The sequence below is a fragment of the Octodon degus genome, unplaced genomic scaffold (assembly GCF_000260255.1).
Source record: "Octodon degus isolate 3935 unplaced genomic scaffold, OctDeg1.0 scaffold00008, whole genome shotgun sequence".
Classification (NCBI taxonomy): Eukaryota; Metazoa; Chordata; class Mammalia; order Rodentia; family Octodontidae; genus Octodon; species Octodon degus.
Window position 1 is genome coordinate 16,837,913 of NW_004524584.1, and position 24,448 is coordinate 16,862,360.

General features: G+C 39.3%; 1 protein-coding gene across 3 annotated transcripts in view; it reads right to left on the reverse strand.

Moving 5' to 3' along the window:
* Dcaf1 (DDB1 and CUL4 associated factor 1) overlaps positions 1 to 24,448 on the reverse strand; it is a 77,490-nt gene that overhangs the window by 9,370 nt on the left and 43,672 nt on the right. For all 3 annotated transcript variants that reach the window (XM_004625145.2, XM_023706323.1, XM_023706320.1), the window contains 8 exons: positions 23,065 to 23,147; positions 22,478 to 22,562; positions 19,565 to 19,798; positions 18,677 to 18,770; positions 17,861 to 17,965; positions 17,249 to 17,322; positions 16,221 to 16,322; positions 5,832 to 6,084 (listed from right to left, as the gene is read on the reverse strand). In XM_004625145.2, the coding sequence (XP_004625202.1) occupies positions 5,832 to 6,084; positions 16,221 to 16,322; positions 17,249 to 17,322; positions 17,861 to 17,965; positions 18,677 to 18,770; positions 19,565 to 19,798; positions 22,478 to 22,562; positions 23,065 to 23,147 (1,030 nt within the window). The remainder of the gene's footprint in view (positions 1 to 5,831; positions 6,085 to 16,220; positions 16,323 to 17,248; positions 17,323 to 17,860; positions 17,966 to 18,676; positions 18,771 to 19,564; positions 19,799 to 22,477; positions 22,563 to 23,064; positions 23,148 to 24,448) is intronic.

The window sequence follows — 24,448 nt, forward strand, 5'->3', positions numbered from 1 at the left end:
AAAAAACTCCACCAAGAAGCTACTAGAATTAATACAGAAATTCAGTAGCATAGCAGGATACAAAGTCAATACCCAAAATTCAATAGCATTCCTCTACACAGATAACAAGCATACTGAGAGGGAAATTATAGAAACAATACCTTTTAAAATAGCATCAAGGAAAATGAAATACCTTGGAATTAATCTAACTAAAGAAGTAAAAGAGGGGCCGGGGAGATAGCTCAGTACAATAAGCACTTGCCTGGCAAGCACAAGGGCCTGAGCTCAATCCCCGTTCCTGCAAAAAAAAAAAAAAATTGTAGAGGATTTCAGAAAATGTAAAGATATTCCATGCTCCTAGATAGGAAGAACCAACATTGTGAAAGATGGCCATACTCCCAAAATTACTGAACAGATTTAATGCAATTCCTATCAAACTACCACCAACATACATCCCAGACCTAGAGAAACCATTTCTAAAATTTATTTGGAACCAGAAAAGACCTAGAATAGCAAAGGCAATCCTGGGCAACAAAGACAAGGCAGAAGGCATTACAATTCCTGACCTGAAATTATACTACAAGGCCACTGTGATAAAATCAGCATGGTACTGGCAACGAAACAGACCTGAGGATCAATGGAATAGATTAGAAGACGCTGAAGCCTCTACGAACAGACTCACCCACCTTATCTTTGACCAAGGAGCCAAACATACTCACTGGAAGAAAGATAGCCTCTTTGACAAATGGTGCTGGAAAAACTGGCTCTCTATATGCCGAAAACTACAACTTGACCAAGGTTTATCACCATGCGCTAAACTAAAGTCAAAATGGGTTAAAGATCTCAACATTAAAGCAGAGACACTAAATCTTCTGGAAGAGAATGTAGGAGGAACTCTTGAAGACCTAGGGGTAGGCAAAGAGTTCATGAACAAAAATCAAATTGCACAGGAAACACTTGAAATAATTAACAATTGGGACCTCCTCTTATTGAGAAGTTTTTGCATATCAAAAGAAATTACCAACAGAGTGAAAAGACAACCCACAAATTTGGAAAAAATCTTGACAAATACGTACTCAGACAAAGGTCTGCTCTCTAGAATTTATAAAGAACAAATACACACTAGGGCCCCAAAATTTAAAGACCCTGTCCAGAAATGGGCATCTGCGATGAACACACACTTCTCAGAGGATTAAATTAAGTAAGAGAACAAATATATGAAAAAATGCTCCACATCACTAGCCACCCGTGAAATGTGAATTAAAACAACATTGAGATAACATCTCACCCCAGAAAGAATGGCTATTATAAAGAAATCAACAACAAATGTTGGAGTGGCTGTGGGAAAAAAGGAACCCTTCTCCACTGCTGGTGGGAATGTAGACTGGTACAACCATTACAGAAATCAGTGTGGAGACTCCTTAGAAAACTAGGACTGGAAATCTCATTTAAACAAGTTATTCCCCTACTGGGAATTTTCCCGGATGATCTGAAAATATCATTTCATAGTGATATTTGTAAGCCTATGTTTATACCAGCACAATTTGTGATAGCCAAATCTTGGAAACAAGCAAGATGCCCATCACCTAAGGAATGGATGAAAAAGATGTGGTATCTTTATACAATGGAGTATTACTCAGCTATAAAGAATGATAAACTTGAAGCCTTTCTATTTAAATGGATGCCTTTTGAAGATATACTCATACGTGAAATAAACCAGACACGTGTAAATATCGTATAATTTCCGTAGTATAAGAACTCAAAAGAAGAAATACAAATAGAAAAGTAAAATACAATTAAAAGGAAAGCAAGAACGTGACTAGACAATGAAGAAAGAGCAATGAGAAGAGGTAGGAAACATGACAGAGGCAAGCCATACAGTTGTATGTACAAGATGGGTAAGGCAATGACCCTGAGAATCTTCAGAAGATTTCGAATCTAGCAGTTAATTGGAAGGATTCTCACTCTGACTATATATACTGACACCTATGAACTAAGCAACTGCACTGAAGATGGCAATTTGTAATAGTAGTTTCATGCTTGGAGTGCCTGTCATTCTGGTCTTCTGAATACATGCTGCTTGTCATGACACGCCAGTTGCTGCTGTGCTGTCTCTCGGGTAGATGATAGTTTAAAAAGGAAGCGGGTGGTGACTGAAGGCAGGAGACAGGAAAAGGAGCGTTGCAGGACTGTCCTGCAACAATGTTGTGTATAGTTAGATTTCTGGACTTATGTGTAAATATGATAATTGTTTACTCTTATTTTTTTTAATATATTTTAATTTTTAAAATTTTTTTGTCATACTCTGTAGGGACTTAAAGTTTAACATATCAATACTTGATGAAAAATACCTGTTCCATGTTATGGCTAAAATGTTTGATATTCAGACAGTTAGGTTAAGCTCAACAGTCTAGGTTATATGGCAATAACAATAAGCTTCTCTTCTGGAGGGTTAACAACCTAAGTTTGCAGACCAAAAATTAGAGAAAAAGGAGGGCTGCAAGGAAAGCCAACATTTTGGCCCTAGCCTTCCAAGGTCAATTAAGACTCAAGATATATGAGAACTTGTACTGTAACGTCACGTACCTCAGTTGTGTCCCAAATTTTCTGATCAAGGGGACCACGGGGCCAAAGAGAAAAGTGATCGATGATGTAGAGTGTGCCTAAGGAGAGTCACATGGAGAGAAAACTTTCTCTCAGGCTGTCACAGAAGGCAAATTGTCCAAGCAATGGCTATGACTCATCCACATGGCTGACACTGACAAAAGATTTACAATGTGAGGTACAGGGTCTCAGGATAAATCCTTATCAGATCCGAAAGCTACAATTCTTGTTACATAGTTCTAGCTTTATCTTGGTCTTAACCATCCAGCAGAAAAGTATAAAAACGAAGCATAAGAAGTAAAGCCATTATGTTAAGGTGTAGGAGACTCAGGTCAACAACTTCTGACATTGCCACTCAAGTGCAAGACCCAATACTATTATGGACTACTGGACTATTTTGGAATATTTTGCTGAGTTCACACACCAATAATATTTAAATGACAGAACTAAACAAAAAAAAATGGGATACAGATGAATGACCATTTTGTATCTGTGTATTCAAAATGATTAGGATAGATATATAGCTACATTCTCTTAATTCAATGAATAGAGGGATTTATTCTAATAGTGTTTGTAAACAGGTATCATGTCTGCATCTTGTACAACAAATAACCACTAGGAAGGCAGTATGCAACTGTGTTAATTATTGGAACTGTCCTACCAACTTGATTGGAAAGTGTCTCATTGCTATTTGTTTCTCAATAAAATTATGGAAAAAAAAAAAAAGAAAAAAAGAAAGAGTACAGTGGGACTGGGGAGATAGCTCAGTGGAATAAGTGCTTGCCTGGCAAGCATAAGGTCTTGAGTTCAATCCCTTGTACCACGGGAAAAAGAAAAGAAAAAAAAAAAAAAAAAAAACCAAGAGTACAGTGGGTACTTTATTGTATTTTTGACAGGGGAGGTGGCAAATTTTATACGCTCTTCATCTTTTTGGGAGTAGCGGATTACTGAGCATTGAACACAGAGCCTGTTCACTGATATATCCCCAGTCCTCTTTGTATTTTTCATTTTGAGACAAGAATCTTAGTTCCCAAATTGCCCAGGGTAGGCTTGCACTCACAATACTTCTGCCTCGGCCTCCCAGAGAGCTAAGATTTCAGGCATGAGCTAACTTACCTGGCTCCCTCTTTGTATGGTGATGTATTTGCACTGGTGAAAATGAGGTAACCAGCTCTTCAGAGCATGCCCTCTAGCCAAGTGTGACTTTGGATACTGTGGATGGATGAATCTGATTGTCTGAACCAAAATGTGCATATTTAAATAAACATCACAGGGGTGAGCTTACTAGTGTTTGCCTAGCATGTGCAATGACCAGAGAAGAGGGGACAAACCTTTTCCTAATTAACATTGTGAATTTAATGTCAAATGTAGATTCTCTCCTTCGAAATAGTTTGTGATCATCACGTATGGCTTTTCTGGAAACTTCTATAAATCTTGTACTTTGGTAAAATTTTTTTATTCTTAAAAAAAGGAAAGAAAGTGATGTTCTCTTATGATAGGCACAGCACACCTGTAGTCCTGCTGCTGGAACCTGCCCAGCTACTTAACAACTGAAACGAAGTAGAACTTGTTTCCTACAGCTCACTAGTCCCACAGGATAAAAAGGGTTGATAAATATGTCCTGTATCCTTTACCCCTTACTCCCTCTTACCGGGGCTTTCTGACCATGTGTAGAACTACTAATTTATTCAATCACTTCAACATTTCAGTGTAGAAAATGGAAATTCATTAACTGTAAGTGGGTAAATATAAGTCAGCCAGCCCCCTAAAGCATCCTCAAATACAACTTTGGTACATGGGCTTACATTAACTAAAGACTCTCCTAGCCAGACAAGCATCAAGTTTGAGCCCAGTGTGCGCAACATGGCATCTCAGTGATACCTTGAGCTCAATCCCCATGAATTCAAGTGAGTACTGTCACTCATATATACACACATAGACACACACACCATCTGGCATGATTGGGCCTAGAGTATTACAACAGAATTTTCTACAATGATGCAAAAGTTCTATATCTGTGCTATTCACTATGGCAGTCACAGGTGGCTATGGAGCAATTAAAATGCAGACCTGAAAATAAGGAACCAAATTTTAATGTTACAAAATTTAAATAGCCACATGTGATTAATGGCATACATTAGACATACCTACCATGACTGTTAGGATGCTGTATCTAGCTTAGCTACATAACTACACAAACATGGCAGAAGCTCACCGGAATGTTCCCCTGTCAGGCAGGGAAGCACTCTAAAGAGCCAGGACCACAGCTAGTATGAGATGTCCACAGCAGCACACCATGGTAATGATGAGTCTGCCATCCTGAGGTACACAAGAAAACAGGGCAAAACCTGCAGAATCTTAAAATTTTAAGCAAGGTTTATTCAGGATTCATCAACATAGGAGGAAAATGTGACTTCAGAAACCTGGAAGTACTAGATAAACTAGTGTAGTCTTTAAAATTTAGAATAAGAAAGGAGGGGGGGTGAAAAAAACGTTTCAAAGAAAAGCACTTGTCCCCTGTCCCCTGGAGGCTCCAGGAGGGGATGATAAGTTACCAAAGCAGACAGGAAAAGGGCCTGGATTTCTTTGTGACTTAGGCCCTGTGAGGAGCTATTTTTTTTTTCCGGGGGGAGGGGGGTACCAGGGATCGAACTCAGGACCTTTTACTTACCAGACAGGTGTCTACACCACTGATCTGTATCGCTGGAGCTGTTTTTAATTGATTCTAGCTCTGGGTCTTAGAGAAGAGCTATGTCTTGGCCTTCTATTCTGAGGCTGAGACTCTAGAGTAGGAGCGTACAAGCTATTAACTCATCTCCAATTTTTGTAAATAAAAACATTTCTTGGGCCAGGGAGATAGCTCAATTGAGTTAAGTGCCTGGCTGGCAAGTGCAAGGTTCTGAGTTCAATCCCCAATACTACCAAAAAAAAAATTTTTTTTTCTCAGAGCTGTTCAATTTTTGTCCATGACTGCTTTCTCAGTACAAAAGAATGGAGGAGCTACACTGACCTCCTGTTCCAGAGGAGCAAACATGGCCAACCTTCACTTTAAGGTGAAGAGATGGCTGCAGTTACAGTCTAGAGGGGAACGGGATGAGCAATATGACAAAGCTTTTCCTCAGGAACCCAAGTGCTCAAACAGCAATCAGAGACCACAGAATTGAATAAGGCCACTCTGAGTCAGGGTGGCACAAGAGAGGGACCCTGCCCTGCATGCCAAGGTTTGGCCCCAACTCTTCTGTACTTACTGTCCCCCAGGATCAGCTCCACTTCCTCGTCTGCCTCAGAGTCTTCATCCTCCCCATCCTCTCCCTCCTCCAGAAGGTTCGCTAGCTCCTCATCAGAGGGAGAGAAGTCATTGTCCCCGTCCTCTGCCGCATTCTCATTGTTGTCGTCCTCCTCCAACTCCGCTTCCAGCAACTGGTCAGTGTCAAGCTCATCAAGGTCATCGGTGTCATCCTCATCCTCATCATCATCCTCCTCCTCCTGTTCTTCCTCTTCCTGGTGAGAGGGCACGAGGACATTAGGACAGAGACAGACTTAGCCCATACCAGCCAAAGGCAACTGCTGCCCAAAGAGACAACTATGAGGGAAACAGGTGGTGATCGACATCAGCACAAGCTTCAGCGCCAGCCAGACCTAATGGTGATGACAGCAACAGGCATGCCCATATCTCCAATATACTATAGCACCCTAAACAAGGATCACCGCACACTCCATAAAAGCAGTAATGGTCAGGCAGTCTCCATCCATGGAAACTGACAATTTGCCCAAGACAACTCTTCTTCATCCTTTAACCAAAGCAAGTGAACAGAGTTGAAGCACTGGAACTAAAGCTTTGACCTGGAATCTAAAAAGTGATTATTATAACAAAACAAAGAAAGAACACAACTGCTGGGTTACAACTCTTAATACCTCAGACACGCCCTCGATCTTTTTTTTTTTTTTAATTTATTTATGTGTGTGTGTGTGGGCAGCTCAGCCCACCAGCGGGCGGGGCTGGCTAGCATGTGGTGCTGGGGGATTGAACCGCGGTCCCTGTGCTTTGCTAAGCTTGTTCTAAGTAGGTGCTTTAGACCACTGAACCATCTCACCAGCCCCACGCCCTTGATCTTCTAACAGAGAATGAGGGCAAACTCCTTAATAGTACTACCATCCACATTTCATCTGGACACTCCAGCAAGAAGCTTATAAGATGTACTTGCAACTCCTGTTAGGAGCCAAAGGGAAAAAAAAAGAAAAGAAAAAACCTACGCTATAGAAATCTTTCATCCTTCTATTCTTCAGATAACCTTCAAGAAAAAGACAAAACTACTTTTTTCTAGATACCCTCGCCTTTGTAAATCTCTCACACATTTCAACAGCAGTTGCACTGGAACCCAAACTGTTTCCCTTGAAATAGGAAAGACACAAAGACATCTCAAACTGAAAAGAGGACAGATGTTTCCTAAATAAATATAACAATGTAGGCATCCTTCTACTCAAACATCAATTCTCAGTCTTACCAATAGCAAAAAAGATTCTAATTCCTGCAATAATGTAACATTCTTTTAATAAACAGACCTACTTAAAGTCAAGACAAAGCAAATCCAATATAAGCAAATATATATATATATGTTTTATTTTCATTTTAAAAATTATCTGCTAATTACAACATTTTGTTGCCAGCTACACACACACACACACACACACACACACACACACACACACACGCACATGTGTACGCACTTATCAGGTACCAGTATTTATCAATGGTAAAAAATAGATTTATTCAGCAGAGTAGCTCTACTTATGGCTCTGGTAATTCTGAAGCCAACAATAATATACTTCTGAAGTACTGTCTGAGGCAATAATTTGAAGTTTTCAACAAATTCTGCCAGCTACATGGAAACGACTAATGCCTTAACTACCTAGAAATCCTAACACAACAATTATGTTCCGTACCAGATTTTGCATACATACATGTATGTATAAATATATACATGTAATGGTCTGAAGCCACTATTCCACTGCTTTGGCCATATAACACCTCCAGAGAACAGGTTGCCTGGTAAAGTTCCCTCATATGGATCTTCTAAACCAGACTTCAATCCTGGCCTAAGAAGAAACCAAGCCCTGCTTCACCCCTTCTCACTCTGGGCCTCAGTCCACCCTAGGAGCCTGTTACCTCACGTGTGCTTTTCATAGCCCCATGCTAATTATTTCCACTGAAGAGGTTTAGCTCCCTGCAAACTTTTCAGTCTATGTTCACATTCCTTCCACCTGTATGGTTGAGTTTTTTTGGTATGTTTTGTTTTGTTTTGTTTTAAGATAAGGTCTCACTGTGTACTTCAGACGGGTCTTAAACTGGTTATTCTTTTGCCTCAGCCTCCCAAGCCCTAGGATTACAAGTGTGCACCACTGTGAATAACCCACCTACAGACCAAAAGCTGTTCCAAGCCTCCTAATATTCAGCTGCCACTGGCTTGTTTACTTCCTTATTCTCTCTGCCCCTCTCACCCATGACGATCTGGCTGCCCACACCACAGTGTAACAAGTCCATGGTGTGTGCTCTGCAGCTGGGATATGTCCACTAATCCCAAACTCCAACAGCATACCAAATAACTTTGGGGCAGCTGGCAGGATACGATGGCGCACACCAGTAATCCCTGCATTTGTGAGGCTGAAGCTGGAAGAACCCTGAGTACAAGGCAGGGTCAGGCTGGGCTACATAGTGAATTCAGAACAGGTCTCAGCTATATAATGATACCCTGTCTCAAAAATAAATAAATAAATAAATAAATAAAACACTTCAGGGCAATTACCTTCATATAGATGTTATTAGGACTTGAATGTTTTTGTTCAAATGTATGTGTATGAACATATATAAGCTCTTTGAAAGTGTTTGGCATATACAAAGTGTTCCAAAGTGTTAGTTTGTTGTTCTTAGTTTCTTCCAGAACTCCCCAAGCCATAGGGATTTGTCCAACTTTTATTATATCTGCCCTCAAAAGTCCTTTCATTCATTAACAGAAACCCAGAATCTCATAATTTCACAACTGAACTCAAACAATACCTAACCTAGTACTTTTTCTGGTATTCTAGTTATTAGGTCATATTCTAGTTACTAGGCCAAAGTCTCAAACATGTATTTTACTTCTCCTACTTCTCTAACTTCATTTCCAATTAACCTGTGTCTCACAAATCTGGGATCCATGCACTCCCTCCAACCTACTCTGCACTGAACTGCAGCACTATTTCTTTGCCCAGCAGCCTCCAGTCTCTCCAACTCTCTATAGGCTAATCCTTTCCCTCCCAAGGGCAAGGCATACATCTATAAAAGTTCAAGACCAGCCTGGTGAATTTAGTGAGATCCCACTTCAAAATAAAAAAAGGCCAGGAATGTAGCTCAGTCAGTGGTAGGGTGCTTGTCTAGTAGCACATGTAGCCCTGGGTTCAATCTCCAGTACTACCACTACCCAAAACACTCCCACGGCTCTGCAAAACATTACAGAAAATTGTAATGACCATTTACTGAGCATCTATCAAATACAAATTTAAATTTCCTCTGAATTTCAATTTCTTCTTAAATGAAATTAACAAGATTAAATTAACAAATTAAATTTATCAATTAGAAGATGTGCATCACAATCATCTGAGACAATTTTTTTCCCCAAACACATATGCCTAACCCCAACCAGAGTACAAGATAAAGCCATTCCTGAATGTAACTCATGCAGATGGATTTTGGAAAGGCTCCCTAGGACATACATTCCTAATTAGAACCAATGCCAAGATGACAGCTGAGAAGGGCCAGGGATATAGCTCAGCAGCATAGCACCTCCTGGCAAACACAAGGTCCCAAGTTTGATTCCCAGTACCAAAACAACAGATGACACTGACTACTGTGAAGTTCTATGTATTACTTTTCTGTAGTGATGTGCCTGCCCTCTCTACTCAGACTTGAATCCAGGCATTCTCACTGATCTTTTCAGCTACACCAAACTGTCATATTTAGGAATTAAGTATAATTCGTTGTTTTTAATCAGTCACCATTTGTTTCCATGCCAGTCAAAATTCTTGAGTATTTTTTCAAGAGAAACAGGAGCCGGGGAGATAGCTCAGTGGAATAAGCGCTTGCCTGGCAAGTGCAAGGGCCTGAGTTCAATCCCCAGTTCCACCAAAAAAAAAAAAAAAAAAGGAGAAGCAGCTTTTAGCCTAAATTTCTTTGCAAAATATAACCAATTTCTAGCTCATGATAATGTTAATTCAAACTGTTCCTACTGTTTTAACACTTTCATAAAGTTTGCTGAACTTAAACTCTTCTCTTAAAACTTGTTCCTGGAACTAACCCTGAAGATTACAAATTCAAGCCTGCTGTGGTAGTGAATGCCCTTAGTACCAGCATTCTGATAAACTGAGATTCTCAAAATGAAGCCCAGCCTGGGCAACTTTGTGAATTAGCAACAGCCTGTTTCAGTAGAGTATCAATGTGAAGATCCTGGGTTCAATTTCCTATACCACCAAAAAATAAAAAATAAAGAACAAAGTAAAAACTATGCATCCATTTCATCATCATCAACACTTACGTTTTTCTCTTTTCATAAGTAGAATCTAATACAAATACATTTTAATGTTTTCAGTAAAACTAGGAAACTTCTAGCCAGGCATGGTGGCACATACCTATAATCCCAACACTTGGGAAGCTGAGGCTGGAGGATTGCTATGAGTTCTGCTTAATGCCACCCTGTCTCAAAAAAATTTAGAAACAATACAGACTCTTACAACCCACTTTTAGCAGTGGATAACACTCAGGAAGCACAGTACACAGTGTGTTCCCAATTCCAGAGTGGAATCAAAGAGAACGTTATTCCCCTATTGAATTTTGTTTTTCCTGTATTTTGGGGAAGGGTCTACAAGGTGTTCAGGGTTTCACTACTAGTGAAGTGATCCACTTGTTTACAGCCTCCCAAGAGCTGGGATTACAGGTGCGCGCCACCACACCCAGTCTCAATTACTGTCTCAGCACGCCTCCGCTGAGCTATTTGGCTGGCCCTCAAATTGTTCTTTTTAAATTTAAGGTTAACTAAAGTTAGATGAAATATATTCACTTTTTAAAATTTAGGAACAGGCCCGGGGAGATAGCTCAGTGGCATAAGTGCCTGAGTGGTAAGCACAAGGTCCTGAGTTAGATCCCCAGTTCCCACCTACCCCAAAAATGATGTAAAAATCTAGAAACAATAAGCACTACTAACTTGATTTTACAGTTTTCCTAAAAGTCAATGAAGTTGACTGAATTGGCTTTTTTTAAACACAGGTTAAAACAGATATGGAGCAGGCACAGTGGCACATGGCTGTAATTCCAGAACTCAGACAGACTGAGGCAAAATTTTAACTTGAAGCCCAGTGTAGGCACCTTAGTAACTTAGACTCTGTTTCAAAATAAGAGTGGGGACTGTAGCTCAGTGAAGAAAGCCCTAGGTTCAATCCTCAGCATACACATACCCCACCCCTTGACATATACTCATGACAAACTTTGCATGAATAATAAGAACTCTGATAGGGGACTGACACATCTATGCTCTCATCAAATTTCTGAAAGCAGGCAGACTAGCAGCCTCAGAAACCGAGTACGTATGGCTGTCAATGTTCTATACATTTTTCATTAGTATAGTCACACAGTTCACTATATCTTATTAATATCTACACATTTAAACCAAAGGTGAAAGGAACTATTTTCATGTATGCAAATTGTATCTCAATAAAACTCTTTAAATATCAACTGTTTTATATAGGTACTTTATATGCTGGACTATTTTAGCAGATAGCAGCTGGTCACTCATGATTCTGAGTTTGTTTTACTATTGTGAAAAGGCAAATTTAAAGGTGCTATCCACAGGTGTCTCCATCCCTCAGCCATACATGTCATACCTGCAACATCTGAGAAGACCAGAGAGCAGATATCTAGAGTAGGGCAAAACTTTGAATAGCAAATAACTAATATGGAAATGAAAAGTCTCTATTTTAAAGTCATATGAAGCATACTAAGCAAAGTGAGTTAGAAAATTTCATGTTAACACGTGAAGAGGAAATAAAGAAAACTCAGGTAAAAACAGCAAAGCACCACTGTCAGATTCCAAGAGGACCATGGACTGACACAATAAAGGTCACAAAGATTATTTATGATAGATACTGTTCCACCCAAAATCTCTCTTCATGAAAAAAAAAATCAAAATGCTAAAGGACTGAGGGGAAAAGTAGTCCTCTTGTGAATGTCCTTCAAAAATGAAATACACTAGATGAGCAAATGAGGATGGTGGTGTTGGGATGCAGTGGAAGCGGCTACCTTCCCCACTTCACAAAGCTATGTAGACCCTTAAGCTTCCTGAGAGCTGGAAAGCACTCAGCTTCTTCTATAGATTAGGTATGAGAGCCACTTGCTAGGATTCTGTTGACTCAGCCCCACATAATCTTGGCTGCCCATGCCAAACAATCTCCATTTTCCCCTCAGAGCTAGAGAATCAGAAGTCCTTTCTACCCACTACCCTCTTTCTAGTATCTTTCTCCCTTGACCACTGGAAAGTAAAAGTTAAAAAGACTCACAGAATGATAATCAATTTTCCCTGATCAAAGTTCCCCAGAGGACACAGCAAGAAACATGTTTAAATTCTTTTCTTGATGATGGTCTCTTGGCTCCATGCAAGCCAATCTGCCTCCAGTGTCTTTGTTCCCCTTGCTGCTCCATGTCTGCAAGAATGAAGCCAGCCAGAGAACTTCTGAGTTCCCTAAAGGCCAAGGGTAATCCTAGCCGCCTTTAAGTTTAACCTTCCCCTCAAAAATAGACCTTAGGCCACATGCACCCAGTGATAAACCTCAAAGAGAGTGCTACCCACTACCTTGTGAACACAAAAGATGTTGGAGCAGGGATAATTGTAACTTAAACTTGAGTTCTGCTTCAGATTTACAGTTTAACACGCAACCCCCAAGAAGCCTAAGACCAAGTGACACCCGATGATGAATAAACCCGTGGAAGACAAAAAGGTGTCCAGCCACAGGTACCACTATCATTTTTGGACCAATGGCTTCACAACTAAATTTCTGCATTTAAATATAGCACTCGAGAAAACATTAAGCCAGAATACTGGCACACACATGTAATCCCAGCACTGGCATATCTGAGGCATAAGGATCATAAGTTCAAAGCCAGCCTGCGCTACACACAGTGAATTCAAAACTAGCCTAAACTACACAATGAGATCCTTCCTGTCTCAGCCTCTGGAAAAGGAAAACATTAAAGCCTATACCACAAATAAAATATAAATTTCACATATTCATCTGCAGACCTGTCCCTTATGCATGAAACAAAAACACTGTTGGACAACATTAAAGGAAAGCTTTTCTACCCACAAAATTTCCACCAGCATTTGGTGGAGTAGTTTCAACCTCCGGAGCCTAAATGTCCTTTATAACAAGTATAGTGTTTTAAAAACTATGACACATTGCCTGGCAAGCCCAAGGGCCTGAGTTCAACCCCCAATTCCACAAAAACAAACGAACAAACAAAAAAATAACCTATGACACGAAGCTCCTTCCCCCCCCCCCTTTGCGTTACTGAGGATTGAATTCATGGTTTTCACACCACGTTGCATCCTCATACCCCTTATTTTAAGATAGAGACTTGATAAGATCCTAAGCTGCCCAGGCTGGGCTTAAATTTGTGATTCTCCTGCCTGTACCTCCTGAGTGGGTCATATTACCATCCCTAACTAAAAAGTTGTCATTTTAAGTATTACAAAATAATATTCCTGTGGAATCCAACAGTGATAAAAGCAATGCTCCCGTATGTATGAGAGGAGACATTAGATCTAGAAAACTGTCCCTCCCTAAGACAGCATTACACAGAGGAAAGTGTCTGTGGGTCAAGCAGTAGCCAGGCCCCAAAAGGAGGCTCTGCCCTGATCCTACAGCATCAGTGGCAAACCTATGGCACACATGCAGGTATTCACTATCACTAAAAGCTTTAAAATGTTCATCATCACTGCCCTGTAACAATCACCAGACCATCTACACACACACACACACACACACACACAGATTTCCTCATTCTACTTACAGCAACTCAGGAGGCCAAGGCAGGAGAACCACAAGTTCAAAGACTGCCTGGGCAACTCTGGGAGACCTAGTCTCTTTAAAAAAAAAAAAAAAAAAAAAAAAAACCATGGCCATGAGTATCCTGCATGTGAAAGTTCATGCACACCTACAATCCTAGCCCTCAGGAGACTGAGGCAAAAAGATCACTGTGAGTTCAAGGCCATCCTGAACTATTCATCTCAAAAACAAAAACAAAAAACCTTTAAAAAGATGTAGCTCAGTGCAAATGTCCTAGGTTCCATCCTCAGTACAAAAGAAAAGAAAAACCTAAGGATGATGAATCATCTCTGAGAGAGCACACTTAGCAGGTCAGAGCATATCACCAGAAACTACCTAAGAACACATACACAGAATTTGAGTTGAGTGTTTGTCTAGTTTTCTGATCCAGGTATACTGCACCATCTTTCATGTACCAAGTGACACAAAATTCAAAGAACAATCACTTTAGCAAACAAGCTATATGCTCATAACTTATAAAATCTAACAGTATGACACACTTAAATCTCAAACTAGCATAACCAAATACCTTTCCTTAGTTAATACTGATAGAGAAAAATGTGGATCCTTTGACTTTCACCCAGAAAATATTCACAAAATTATCACTTTCAAAGTCTCTTGTTGTTAGTACAGTGGCACAGGTCTGTAACACCAGCTATCAAGGAGGGGAGACAAAAAACTGCAAGTTCAAGGCTAGCCTTGGCAACTTAATGAGACCCTATCTCAAAATAGAGCAGGGAGCCAGGTGTAGTAGCATATACCTGTAATCCCAGCACTCTAGGAAACTAAGGCTTGAAGATCACAAATTAGAGCTGCACAACTTAGCACCCTGACTCAAAACAAAAAATAAAGTGCTGGGGATATGGATTAACTCAGTCCAGCTTTATGTGAGGACTTTGGGTGCAAGTATCAGTACTGGAGGAAAAAATTGTTTCTAAAATATTGCTTTAAGCCAGATGTGGTGGTGCACACCTGCAATCCCATCTCTCTGAACGCTGGAGGACTCCCATGAGTTCCAGGTTAGCCTGGGCTACAGTCAATTCAAAGCCACCATGAACTAAGCAAGATCTGTCTCAAAATAAAAGGTAAAATTTTTATTTTATTTTTTTTTAATTTTGTTTTAAAAATTTTTAAAATGTTAAGTGGATGCTATTTAGAAAAGATTCTAACAAAAGCTATTTCATTAGTGCTAACCACTGAGCATGATTTACTAAAAAGCTGGAAAGAGCCAGGCATGGTGGCATGTGCCTGTAATCTCAGCTAACTGGGAGATCCAGACAAAAGGATAGTAAATTCAAGTTCTATGTGGCAACTTAGGGAGACACTGTCTCAAATTTTAAAACATGGAGGAGGAAGGAGGGGCCAGGGATGTATTCCAGCAGTAAAGTGCTAGCCTAGCATATGCAAGGCCCTGGGGTCACCATTCTAGTACCACCAAACAAACCAAAAACTGAGGAGGGATGAGGGCATGAGCTATGCCAATGCAAACAGAGGTAGTTCATTTCCTACAGCATTCCTCTCCTCATCCAAGGTACCTCTGTGCACTTAAAAGAGGAGAGAAGCACCAGAGAGACAAAACACCAGGACTAAACAATACCAGAGTAGGAGGAAATTTTAAAAAAAGAAACTCAAGATCTAGAAATATCATTTTACCTGCACTAACACCTCTAACAATAGAAAGCCAGATGCTAGTCATTCCATTTCAACTTTATATTATGTACTCAACAATACTCATCAGAAAATCAGACAAAATAGCCAGGAGAGTTGAGTTTTAGGAAGAGAATGAGGTGTGAGCCTAGTACAGAGAAAAATCTGGTGAAACTGAGAAGTCTAAGAAACTTCAGAACTGAAATTCACAGACAAGAATCTACCACAATGTAACCACAAACTTAAATTGCTCTGGAAGTGGAAAAAGCACTGGGTACCAGTCTTGCTATGGTGAATGAGCCAGACTGCTCTAACAGAGGGATTGACAGCATGTAAAGGTACTGGGACATGGTATTATCTTCTCATATTTTATGTATATTTAATTCTCTCAAATGTATCAAAATCTTCTCTTTTCCTGTAAGTTCCACTTTTATTAGTATAATCCTGAAAATGGACTATACTATATAACAGAAAACACAAAGCAAAACCTTACAAAAGTTAACCCATTTCTATAATCCATCTCCAGCAGAGTGACTTTTCTGTTTTGTATTCACAATAGGAATACAAGGGCTGTTTATCCTGAGCCAGAACAGGATACTGATAACCACAAGACAAGCAGATCCCTTAAACAAAAATCAGAGACTGATAAACTGCACATTTGCCTATACATGGAACTCATGGGAGAGTAATGAACCGATTAAAGTCTTATAATAACAAAATTTGTCTTCTACATTTCAGGTATAAGACTGGTTTCTCAGATACAACAACAGATTACAAAGGCTGATGCTTCAATCCTCATCTATCATAAGAATATAAACTCTATGAAGTATTTTTCAGCAGAAAGAAATCTCAGTATTACTGACCTGGTCCTCCTCTTCATCTTCATCTTCTGCAAGACGCTGCCGGCCCACTTCATACAGCCTACACACTGTGTCCATGTTCAGGGCATCCATGCTGCCTTGATTCTGGAATGAAACAGCCAGTTCACAGGAAGCAATGAGCTTTCAGAAGGACCACATCCTTAACTCATCTCTAACTGGTGGCCAAAACTTTTGATCCTTAACTATCAAAGCTTCCAATATGTAAAATTTTTGAACCAACTCTGAAAATGTTATAAACAAGACTCAGAGAGGATACAAAACATAAAATGAGGCTGGCCACATAGTTCAGCAGACTAAAGCGTCTGCTTAGGCAAGGTGCAGTGGCAGGGTTCGATCCCCAGTGTGCCATGTCAGCCCCATCCAAGGGCATGCTGAGATGGTGATTGAGATTCGGCATGGTGGCGCATACCTGTATGTAGTGAGACCCTGTACATCCTGTAGACCCTGTCCTAAATTCATTAAAAAAGAAAAAAAAAAAAAAAAAAAAAAAAAAAAAAAGAGGATGGGTAGGGAGGGTATGAGCAACGGAATTCGTGTCCTTGGGACAAACCAGTCTTGCTCTGGTAAGTGAGCTAGAGTCCTCTGACAGAGTAATGGACAGAGTGTATCCAGGAAACAGAATTCTCTACACTTCTTTTTTCTTTTGGTTTTTGGAGACAGGGTCTTACTATGTAGCTCAGGCTGGCCTTGAATTCATTTTGCAGCACAGATTGGCCTTGAACGCAATCTTCCTACCTTAAACTTCCAAATGCTGGGATTATAAGGGTGCACTAAGGGTGCACCACCACACCCAATACACACTATGCTATCTTATGTTGAACTTGTCTTACTGTATCTCTTACACTGGGTATCTCCAGAACCTAACAATTGAGAAGGCTATCAGTAATTATAATCAGGAATGTTATCAACTTTAGAATATATCTGAAATCACACAAAATGCTTGTTATATAACTTGAAAATTAATCAAAATATAAGAACAAAACAGCAAGGCCTCTGCAAGGGCCCTTTACCTCAATGACAGCAAGATAGCAGTCTTTGGTGTCTGTACACAGGTCAAAGATGTTTCGTTTCACATCAATAGTTGCTGAAAAACAAAGTGACAAGGCTCAGAATAAAACTACTGCTACAACCTTAAATCTTGCATTTTTCCAGGTGTGGAGGTACACAACTATAATCCCAGCATTGTTGGAGGATAGGGAAGAAGTATTATAAGTTTTGAGACTTATCTCAAAATGAGAAAATGCTGATGATGGAGCTTAGTGCCAAAGCCCAGGATTCAATCCCCAATATAAAAGGACTAGAGATGTATCTTAATGGTAGTGTTTGCCAGGTGTGACCAAGGGCCTGGGCTATATCTCCAGCATAACAAAACACAAAATAAAAATTTTAAAACCTGCTTTTCCTCTTCAGGAATTTAAAGTGACTGTCCATAACTATTTTCTAAGTCCTCTGCTCTTCAATAGAAAGTTACAGTTCTCCTAGTAGGTGGAGAACCTTAAACTAAAACCAAAAAAAACACCACTTGCCTGCCAAATTCAAGATTCTGAGTTCGATCCCCAGTAGCACAAAAAAAACAACACCAAGACATAAAAAAGCAATACTGTCTGCCCCTTTGTGCTTACCAATAGGTTTATAGTCAGTTGCATTAAATGTTCGAAAAGATGACCCAAAAGGACTTTTCATCCTCTCTTCCATTAAGTCGTCTTCATCATCAGCCTGCAGCATAGCTAGTGGTGAAAAGGTAGTAATGAAACACTATTAAGAACCAAAAACATCTCCTATTCATAAGTGCAGAAAATCCTAATGGTCAATTAGATTTCAGTGAATTTCTCTATAAATAAATTTACTGTAAGTAACAGTTCCTCTCAAAATATCCACCTTTCAGATCCAACCTACTGGAGCTAGGAACATCCTCAACCTCTTGATCTAGTTTCTAGTACGTGTTACAGTTGAAGGTTTACAGTATCGCAAGACAACCTATGCAAAGCTTAAGTTCATAATGATACATGTAGAAATTACTGCATGAAATTTTCTACACAGATTATCTTCAGCCAGGCATAGTGGCATAACCTTATAATCCTAATACTTAAGGAAGCGCTTATTCTACTGAGCTATCTCCCCGGCCCCCACTTTTTTGGTTTTTTTTTTTTTTTTTTGGCGGAACCGGGGATTGAACTCAGGCCCTTGAGCTTGCCAGGGAAGCGCTTATTCTAAGCCTAACACTCAGAAAGACGAGGCAGGGAAATCATGAGTTTGAGGTCAGTCTACACAGCAAGATCTTCCCTCAAAACACAAAAAACAACAAAAAAGTATAAATACTTTCTTTTGTTACAGTTTTCAAATGCCTTTCACAAGTGAGGTTATTTCTAAAACTGAAGTACCCAATTAATTAAGGGGACAAAGTAGAAAGAAAGACAGTGAATTAAAAGGCTTATTACCTCCATACATCACTGTTCCTGTATGGTTGAACACCACACGACACTGATCTAAAGCAGGAACAGTGTGTAAAAGATGGAAAGTTCGAAGGTCCCACTAGAAGGAACACAGTCAAGGAAAACTATTATAAACAAAACCGCACAGAAATTCTTATGTATTTTTTTTCCTCCTGCTACATACTGATACTTTAAAAGTTAATTCATATTACTGCATGAAGTCCCTGAAAACATAAGGTATCCTCAGACACATAAATGCTATATAAACTCCCTTCCACTCAATTGTAGCATTTCACTTTCCTCTTATGTCTAGCAAGTGGTATGTACTGAACAAAAGTAAAATCCTTCTGAAGACAGATAAGTCAATTCAATAATCAGAGAATCTATAGATAGGAATCTGGTCCTCTTCCTAAAACAAAAAACACACTAATGGAAGTCATCAATATTTAACAACAATGACAATAGTCCCCTACAGAATCATTACCATTCATTTTTTTTTTTTTGGAGTGGGGGAGGGGAAGGGTCAACAGGGTGTTCAGGGTCTCACTACTAGATTGGACTTGTAGTGATTCACCTGTGTTTACAGCCTCCCAAGAGCTGAGATCACAGGCATGTACCACCACACCCAATCTCAATTGCTGTCTCAGCACACCCTGGGGGCAGGGCCAGCACGGGCCTGAGGATCAAACCCCCTGCCCTTGCACCTGCTTGTAGGCGCTTTAATCCACTGAGCTATTTGGCCAGCCCTTCATTACCACTTCAAACCCAAGGACAATAACATATCATGTCATTACCAATGTGGATACTTTAACTAGGTACTGGTGGAAAGATAAATAATTTCTGCATAATAAACCAGATATCAATTGGAAAGTCAGACATAAATGTAAAGGATACAATCTCAGTGTTAATGATGATCTCTAGTCCATTTGGATGGAAAACTCCACTGATGTTCATGTTGAACTTGTCAAACTTGTGAATGGCCTGTGCTGAGCGGACATCCCAGAGGACGCCATCATTTAAGACAAGATCATCTGTAGGATTAAAGGTGGCACAGTTCCTCTTGTAGTTGTTGGCAAGATCTGGGTTAAATAGAGTCAACAGCTTGTTGCCAGTCTGAATATCATAAATCTTTAGAGAAGAAGGGAGTGGGAAGAGAAAATCAGACCAATTTTTCCACTGACAAATTTGAAGAGAAACTATAAAACACCTCTCTAATGTACCCCCCAAAATTATTGAAGTTCTAATATTATAAACATAACAAAAAAGCGGGAAGATTACAGCTATCTAAACAAAATTTAAATTCCCATTCAAGGTTTGAAAAATCCTTTTCCCATAAGTAAAATGAATAATGAAACTGCATTAGGGATCAAAAGAAGGGGCTTAGGGTGTAGCTCCATGGTAAAACCCTGTCTTGTATATTCAAAGCCCTGGGATCAACCTCTAGCAAGGGACACACAAGACAAAGACACACAGATACAGACACACACACACACACACACACACACACCTTTCCTATCCCTTTCCATGAAACAGAAAATGCTTCCAATATTAAAAATGGGAAATTCTCCACATAGATAAATATTTACACGCAGAATACTGCCCTTTAAGGGTTACTTTTTGGGGAGAAAAAAAGGCATCAATGAAATACTCTCTCCATGTATACAACGTAGCCCCAAACTTTCCAAAGTCTATGTTGTACAACCCATACAGAGACCAGATCTCACTCATCAGCTTACAGAGATACTAAAGTATATCCAAGTTTTAAAAATGAAAAAAGAAAACTACCTCTACCCCTGCAAAAAAGAAAAAAAGTCCTCTTTCAACAAAAAAACAAAGAGACATACAAGGAAACTAACAAAACCAGATCATGGGAAAAGACAAGATAAGACAACTAGCCTGATCTCTTCAAAAGTCACTGTCATGAAAACTGGAGAAACAGTTCTGGTTTTAAAACATTAGTAAGATACAACAACCAAATGCAATATGTGAATCTTGACTGGATCCTGGTTCAAAAACAAAACAAAATACAACAAACATTTGCAACAAAATACATCAGAAATAACTGGGAAGTTAGTATGGACTGGATAGTAATGGTATCTGGAAATTCCTACAATTTTCTTATATTGTTTAAGTGTCATTATGAATAAAATAGTCTACTACTGCTAGGCAATATGTGCTATAACATACAGGGATAAAATGTCATGTTCATGTTTGCAACTTCCAAATAACTTTAAAAATGTACAGAGAAAAAAATGTCAAAATATTAAACTAATGAATCTAAACAGTGAATATATGTCCTATTCTTTATCCTTTTTTAGGGGGGTATGTTTGAATATCTGCAAATAAAATATTGGGGGGGAGAACATCTCTAACTTACCATCCCATATTTTCTCCAAGTTATTACTCTACTTCTCTGCTTCACTTTGTTCAGCAAAAATGCTTCAAAAAAATTACCTATACTTGCTGTGTCCATTTCTTTTCAGTTCCTTTCATGAATCCACTCTAAAACTAGGTTTTTGCCCTACCAGCATAATAGAACTATTTCTTGACATGATTACCAATAGCCTCCATATTGTTAAATCACAAGTCTCCTGTTCTCATCTTATCCCAACTCAGCAGTTTTCTGACCACCTGATCAATTTTTCCTCAGAATATCATTATCTGTTGGCTTCCAGGGCATCAGTTTTCATTCTGCCTTATGGTCACTCTCATTCTCTTTCCCAAGTACCTCATGGGAAGATAAATCCTCCTTCCTCTCTCTCCTCTAGCCCTCTTCATATCATCCAGGTTCATGACTCTAAATACTAATAACTCACATTTATATCTCCCATTCCAGATCTTTTCCCTTACACTCCCAATTGATATATTCAGTGCCTCACTCCCTAATGAATGTCTAATAGACTCTTAAACTTTGTGTATCCAAGACACCAGGGTCTGGGCCCATCAATTCTCACCATCTCTCCCATGTGTCAGTTGATATATCTTCCTACCTAGAGGGCTGCCTCTTGCCGCTCACAAAAATCTGAATCCCACTATGGGAAATTTTGCATTCTATTACACATCAATTCATAACCCTCCAATGTCTCCATCTTACTCAAAGGAAAAGCCAAAGATCCTACCTATAGACTATGAGCCCATTTCTCAGTTTCTTACCCTCTCTTATTCTCACAAACAAGGACCTCTCTTCCATTTCCTCTGCTTTAGAGTACTCTTTATTCTGGATACCTGCATCTGTCACACTTCCTTCAGAAATCTGCCTACACATTACTGAAGAATGCTGATGATCCAAAACAAAATAAGTCCCCCAACAATATCATCAAGCAAGGGCCGGGGAGATGGTTCAGAGGAATAAGCGCTTCCCTGGCAAGCGCAAGGGCCTGAGTTCAATCCCCGGTTCCGCCAAAAAAAAAAAAAAAAAAAATCATCAAGCATTTCCTACCTCTTTCCTTACTTTTTCTCCACAGCACTTTCCATCTGATATTCTATATATTTGCTTCATTATTTATTATTTCCCTAACAAGGTTCCAGAGTCAGGGATTTTATTTCATTTAAACTTAGTAAGAACTCACAAATATTTGCTGTGATAGTAACATCTTTTTCACATTGACAGATTTTGTTCATGTTCAGCCTTCTAACATTCTTCCTACATAGCTTACAACTATTGTATATTTTTAGATTCCCACTGAAAGGAAACCTACTAATTTCTAGTATCACAGAAGACTAAAGTCTTCACAGTCAGTCCAGAAGATTTCAGTATAAACAAATGAGTAAAGTCAGCTTGAAAGCAATGCATTCTTCACTACTTACATGAGCAATGTCCCCTTTTGTGCCTATGACCCGATCCTGAGAGTGCTTACTGAACTCAACATAATGATCTTCGGTGAAGGAATGCCTATGGACAAACAGAGGTACTAAAGTAACAGACTGCCAGGAGACACACACAGCCAACTGATAAGAAGAGTGATGCTGAGCCTCTTGCACAACCATACTCACCCTAAAGATTTCTGTCTTTCAAAGAGGAAATGACAGCACTTAGTTAAAAAGAAAATTTCCTCCAACAGTATGCCCATCAGATTCCAAATGATTAATGAGAATTCATTGGTTGGAGAAAAGGCAAAAAGCACACTATTTGCTGTTGAAATACCACAGCAAAGAGTGCAACTGTCATATGGAAACATAAGAATATACAGAAAAACCATTTTGTGTTAGTGAAAGGTCCCATGCATAATGGGGCTATAGATACTTTTTAAAATATCCAGAAATTAAGAAAGAAAATTATTAAATAGGAAGGCAATTTGGAAATTTCTCTCTGCCAAAGGCTTCGAGGCTATTAAGTAGATGAATGAGATAAATTAGGTAAACAGAGACACTGGGCTATAAAAATAAACACCTACTTCATATCAAATACTGATTTCATTCCCCAAAGTGCAGACAAAGGTTGGCTCCAAGTAGCAGATGTCAACAGCAAGGACCCATCCTAAAAGAAGGAAGAGACTCAAGGTGGGTGATCATGTTTACATGCATGCAGGTATCACTACCTGCCATTAGCACATTAAAACATATGCACAAAGATTGTTGAATTAAAGAGAAAATTAAAAAATTCTCCAGAACCAAGAAAGCCAGAAGCCACTAAGACTCAAAATACATGTAGTAGGAGCCTAGAAAATAACTACACTTAAGAGAATATTAAATATTCTTAGACTAAGTAAAAATAGTGGCTGGGGAGATAGCTTAGCCATCTAAGCGCCCGCCTGGCAAGCAAGCACAAGGTCCCAGGTTTGATTCCCGGTACTACATGTCGTTCCAGCCCCAGAACCCCAGATGCACTGTGCCAGCCACTGAAACTAGGAGTGGTGGTACACACCTGTAATCCCAGCACTGGGGAGGCTGAGACAGGAGGATCATTACAAGTCTGAGCTGTGTAACAAGACCTTGTACTAAATAAAAAGATTAAAAAAAAAAAAAAAGTTTCAAGGGAGGGGGAAAAACCCATCAAGACACCAAAACTGATTCCAGTCAAGATAAACCAGGATGGGGGAAAAGGAAAAAGAAGAGAAAAGAAATAGAACTTAGAGAGAGAGAGAGAGAGAGAGAGAGAGAGAGAGAGAGACTGTTGTATTACTAATTTTTCTTTGTTCACTGAAAAGTTTGTGCAATTAAATGTCTATACCTTATGCTCTTTACTAATATGAGGACAGCAATATACCAATGTATTAACCACTGTCACTCTCCTATTATCTTGTTTTGAATCTTTATTTCTCTTTAAAATAAAATCTTAAAAGATTTCTGTTATCTTAATAACTTGACCATATTCCTCAGTTTCCCTTTGAAATAGGAGTTTACCTCAACTAGATTTTCTAGTTGAGACTCTTCAAAAAGTAAGCCAAATACAGGATCTCAGGATAAATCCTGAGGACATTTCACTGACCTTCTCAGACCAAAAAGCTACAACTCTTGTTCCATAGGTCCTGCTTTACCTTGGTCTTAACCATCCAGTAGAAAAGTATGAAATATAGGAAATAAAGCCATGCTGTTATGTTGAGCTGTGGGGGACTCAGGTCAATAATTTCTGACATTGCCAGTTAAACAGAAGACCCAATGCTATTATGGGCTACTGGACTCTTTTAGAATATTTTGCTGAGTTTACACACCTATAATATTCAATAACGGAACTTAGAAAAAATGGGGTATGCCTATGAATGTCCATTTTGTATCTGTGTATTCAAAGTGGTTGAGATAGATATATAGTTGCATTCTCTTAATGAATAGAATGATTTG